This window comes from Macrobrachium rosenbergii, chromosome 21 (assembly GCF_040412425.1).
Source record: "Macrobrachium rosenbergii isolate ZJJX-2024 chromosome 21, ASM4041242v1, whole genome shotgun sequence".
Classification (NCBI taxonomy): domain Eukaryota; kingdom Metazoa; phylum Arthropoda; class Malacostraca; order Decapoda; family Palaemonidae; genus Macrobrachium; species Macrobrachium rosenbergii.
This window is the reverse complement of record NC_089761.1, coordinates 57,107,295-57,113,207: the sequence shown is the minus strand read 5'-3', so window position 1 is coordinate 57,113,207 and position 5,913 is coordinate 57,107,295. Positions and strand designations below refer to the sequence as shown.

Below are 5,913 nucleotides of genomic sequence, written 5' to 3'. Positions count from 1 at the left end.
TATATATATATATATATATATATATATATATATATATATATATATATATATATATATATATATATATATATGTGTGTGTGTGTGCGTGTGTAAAGTAATATATGACTTAACCACGAATTAAGCTTATCAATCATGTCTGACATTAAACTTTCGTGTAAATTATATGTGTGTGCGTGTGTAAAGTAATATATGACTTAACTAAGAATTAAGCTAAAAGAACTAATATCAATCGTGTCTGACATTAAACTTTTGTGTAAACAATTTTTATCTTTTAAAACTTACAAGTACATAGAAATTTGATAATAAAGGAACATTACTCAGCACCTCTCTCTCGAATAAAGATGCATTCGTCTAAGGAATTACTTCCTATTCCGTCAAGAGCATAAGTGATATTTCCAACCTTATAAAGAAAAATCGGATTATCTACTCTCTGATATAATGGAAAAATGCTAAACTGAACTGCATGTGCACAAGCATATAAAAGAATTAAATATTCCACCACCTTTAAATATGTGCTCAGAGAAAACGAGAAATTTCATATTGCAAAGTTTGGCGGCTTCTTTAGTAAATGTCACTATGTCATGGAATTCTCTTCCGGTCTTGCAACCTATTGTCCTTCAAGAGAGAAGGTCTATCTCCTCTTTCGAGGCCAAACGTCATTTTCTCTACCTAATTTTATTAAGCCACGGCAAGATACGAGCATCTAGCTTTTTATATATATAAAAAAAAAGGTTACATGTATTACGGAACATTAACCACCTGCATTAAAAAGAAGTAAATGATTCCAATGCAACCAATAAAACAACATTATTACTGTTCTAATGAAAGATAAGATTCACGAGAAAATGGAACTACATGATTATGAACTGGTCATTTTCGTTTCCAACATTAAAAGGAATAACTGGACGGTCTATCAGCAATGAACAGTCACACAGTTCCCGGCAGACAATCACTGGCCCAGATGGCGAAACCCAAAGCAAATAAAACGATCCATCACACAGTAATAGCAGAAACCCGAGACTGTACTAAGTTATCATTATCTATAAGCTTTCGATAGTAAATATTAACATCAATTAGTACAATGAACCTTCGCACGCGCATGAGAGAGAGAGAGAGACGATCCCTGCTTGAATATGTGAACTGCGTTAAAGCTTTTCTTACTGAGGGATACTGCATGGGAAAGGTACTGTTGATACGTCTTATACATACACATTATACATACACTTATACATACACATACATGTAAAATACATACATATATATATATATATATATATATATATATATATATATATATATATATATATATATATATATATATACAGTATATAAACTGTGTGCAAAATTAATATACTCACATACCCTGCACATATAAACATTCATAAAGTATAACCATGCCGTAAATTTGGTATGAAATTTTCGTCTTCATAAAGCAATGAAGGCACGAACGAGCGTATTTTACAAAATCACATTACTGCTGTTCACCATGGAAAGGCAACTAATAAACAGAAATAACATATACTTTCATGCGTGGACACAAACAGTTACGTGTGCCGGCGCACGCCGGTTCAATTAGCTTAAATAAACAACCCCACTGCTACGTGTCAATATAATTTCTATTAAGTATTTACAGTACTGTTTCCATTTTAATTTATAGCAAGAGTAACACGCCAACAGCTGTGCATTATGATACGAGTTAATAACAAAACCATCAATAAAAATGAGATAAACTACAAACCGTTCAACATGGTGCACTGATAAGGGAAATTTCGAAAACTGAAATGACAGTGATGAACAGGAAATAAAAATAAAGCTAAAAACTTAAAACACGGTTCCTGGTGGATGACATCTGGTTCACTTTGACAGTTCTTTCCCCCGTTAACGTTGCGTTGCTTTCCTTGCCTGAGATGACAGACAGACATAAACACATACTCAGAAGCCAATTCACGAGCATGAAAAACATGCAATGAAAAACATCGCAGACAATGACGAACTGGAGAATGCACAGCTTAGAAATTCTATCGTATAATTTCAGGTGGGGGAAAAAAAGTTCACAAACGAAGACGGATAGGTGAATGTATTCGCGAATAGGAGGAGGGGCGTGAGTGCTGAGGGGTGGGCGGTGGGAACTGAGAGTTGGGGGGTGAAGATGAACCAACGAACCTATCTACGAGCCCGGGGCCTCGCAGATAAAGATAGTGTGGGAGGGGCGAGGTGGATACGAGCGTGCGTGTGTGCGTTTGTGGATCAGAAAGAACACTGGACATGGAGTGTATATAAGGAGACCACACGATCGTATTAGCATCACAAACAATTTCTTCCTTGTAGCTACCATCAGTGGACACCCCGACATCTTCAACATGTTCAAGGTGGGGGTTACTATTCTTATATGCTTTTGACGGATGGAAATGCATATACATCAATATATAGATATTTTATATATATATATATATATATATATATATATATACATATATATATATATATATATATATATATATATATATATATATATATATATATATATATATATACTATATATATATATATATATATATATATACATATATATGTATATATATATATATCTATATATATATATATATATATATATATATATATATATACTGTATATATATATATATTATATATATATACATATATATGTATATATATATATCTATATATGTATATATATATATATATATATAAATATACAAACATATTATATATATATATAATGTATATATTTCACACATAGTATGTAAATATATGCATTCAGTGCGCAAGCATAGATATGTACGTAATTAATATTTGCTTGTGTAAATAAAGTCAGACAAGCCATTATATACATGCATTACAAGTCAATGTAATATATATAGATCATAAAAAAAATTACAATTAATGTATGAAATAACATATTGATCCTTATTTCAGTGGGAAACCCCGTAACTCTTACATTCGTGGTCAGAATTCTGTATATTTTTTACGCCAATGAAATTTTTGATTGCATCTGTAATGAAGCTGCAAAATATTGACTCACATTTTCTGTCGACAACTGTCATATACTTTTTAACTTTAGATCAGATCATATTTTATTTATCAGAGATTTAATGTCATTTTATTATAATCATACAAACTCTGAAAGGCACAAAACGAATGCCTATCAGTTCTATATAACATAATAAAATCCTTCTTTGGTGCTGAGACTTTTTCTAATAATATTAACCTATAGAGAGAGAGAGAGAGAGAGAGAGAGAGAGAGAGAGAGAGAGAGAGAGAGAGAGAGAGGGCTGTCTCAGTGCAACTGTTGCCATACTGGGAAATTCATGTCAATCAAATATTTAACTACAAGTGAAAATCATCCCCAGCATCTCCATTTCTACGGTAATCTGAATCATGTCATTAACTACCGCCATGTTTTCAAATTGGTAAATAACATTAATGTGAATTCCTCCCGTTACAGACAGCATGCACGTTTATTTTTTTGGGCACGGCCATGGCTCTACCCCGTCCGGACAGCCCTCCCGTGTATGCCCCACCAGCACCATCTTATTCTGCACCTCATCAGCCTGCTTACCAAGAAGAAGTGAGTAACGGAAGGAGGTACACCACTAGCAATCATGAAAAATTCCCATATTTAATAACTGGGTAAAACACCATACAAAACTTAAGCGTGTTTGAAGTGTACACGAATTTATACTTACGTGAACACATCATGAATTAGCACAAAAATATAAATTTCGGAATGCGTTGCAATGATCAGCTACATCTGCCTGCCCTCCAAGGCAGTTTTTTTCCTTAACTGCCACACCGCAGCCCTCGAATATTATTACCGTTACTCGTTACGCATTCAGAAAGGTACACTACTTCACTTAGAACCGGTACAAGGTGTCGTTGGGTAAATAAAAAGAAATTCAATTGTCATTCTTCTACCTATGTACTTCAATCTACACAAAAACACATTATTGGAAAGAATCCGCAGCGTTATTAGTTTCTTTTCTTTTACAAATTAGTAATGTGAATAAATGTTTAAAATAGGGACAGAAAGAGACTAATTACATTATCTACTCTCCATGACTGAAAGGATCATTCTTGTTACAAGTCTAAAGTTAAGTACAGTATAAACCTATCATTATATATATATATATATATATATATATATATATATATATATATATATATATATATATATATATATATATATATATATACAAATACACACACACACACACACACACACACACACACACACATATATATATATATATATATATATATATATATATATATATATATATATATATACTATATATACACCGTATATATATACATAAAAGTCATTGTTTTTATTTAAAGTACCGTTTATTCAGTTTGTTAGATGATTATAAAATAAATGACTTTCATTAACGTATACATTTTATTAGGGGAAAAAAGAAACTAATCTCTTTTTTCTTTAATTAATTCTGTAAGTAAATATCTAAACATTCCATACTTCATGTGGCTCATCTAAAACCAGGAACTGTTATTTTTAGTAATCCTACAATGCAATACAGATGTTGTAAACTATTGCATTTGCTTCTTATATTCTATTTACATTCATTACTCTGTGAGCCTTGCAGTCTGCGTATATTATCTGTTGCTAGGCTAGGTGTTCCTCCAAATCATCACGTCATAGCTTACGCACAAGAAATACTGTTTGTAATCGATACGTCTCATGACATCAAGCAATTTGATCTGCCATCCACTGCAACAAACACTTCCCATTTCCATTAGTTTCAAAGACTATTTATTGGTATAATTTATACTTTTAATAATAATAATAATATATATATATATATATATATATATATATATATATATATATATATATATATATATATATATATATATATATATATATATGTATATATATACATGTACTGTACATGTGTGTATATACACATATATATTTCTTATTTTTTTCTTTTTCTTCTCTTCTAAAGGACCAGCAAGTCCTTGTCTATATCAAAATCTCTCTCTCTCTCTCTCTCTCTCAACTACGAAGTAGGAAATTGTAAAATTCACTAATGAATACCTAACCATGAACTCCTATATAGGGGAAATCCATGAACAGATTGTTGACAGGGTTTTTTCTTTCCCAAAGGAATCCAAGAAGCCCTACACCTTTGATTACGGCGTCAAGGACGACTACACCGGTGCAAGCTTCGGACACAAGGAGAACGCAGACGGACAAGGATCCGTAACCGGCTCCTATTCAGTTGCTCTTCCCGACGGCCGGATACAGACCGTCAACTACGTTGCTGATCACCACAACGGCTTCCATGCTGATGTCAGCTACGAAGGCCAAGCCGTCTATCCAGAGCAGCAGCAGCCGTCCTACCAACCGGCACCGGCTGCCTATGCACCACCAGCGCCTTCTCCTTACGCATAAATAAGCAACGATTCCCGGTGATAAGCTTCCAAAATGGTTCCTCCCGCATTCTTTGGTTACTGCATTTATGCTCATGGCGTAACTCAGCTCCAAAAATGAACTAATCACATACATATTAACTGTAGGTACTGTTAAGCTTGTTGAGTGAATAAATTTGTTTTGTTATTGTTTGACTGTTGTGAAATATTGTCTGATGAGTTTGTGGCATGCAAAATAAACTGTTAAACGTCTCAGGACGATGTAAAATCACCTCCTTCATCTGAATTTAACCTTAACTGCCGACCATTGTACTACCTTGAATGATTCCTCAAAACCATCCACCCAACCCCTCTTATATCCCTTTACACTGCACCTGATTATAAGCGGCTTGTCATTACTTGATACGACACCCTGTGCTCTACCAGGGTAAATTTTGAATGTAATAGATCTCATGCACTCATGCTAAGAAACCAAGACGAATAATAAAAAAAATATTTTGC

General features: G+C 33.1%; 1 protein-coding gene across 1 annotated transcript; it reads left to right on the top strand.

Moving 5' to 3' along the window:
* Window positions 1-2,160: 2,160 nt before the first annotated feature.
* On the top strand, window positions 2,161-5,665 carry LOC136850209 (cuticle protein 7-like). The gene is made up of 3 exons (XM_067123846.1): window positions 2,161-2,369; window positions 3,467-3,589; window positions 5,147-5,665. Exons 1-3 carry the CDS (start codon window positions 2,361-2,363, stop codon window positions 5,432-5,434), a joined length of 420 nt encoding a protein of 139 aa, XP_066979947.1. The 5' UTR covers window positions 2,161-2,360; the 3' UTR covers window positions 5,435-5,665.
* The last annotated feature ends 248 nt before the right edge of the window (window positions 5,666-5,913 follow it).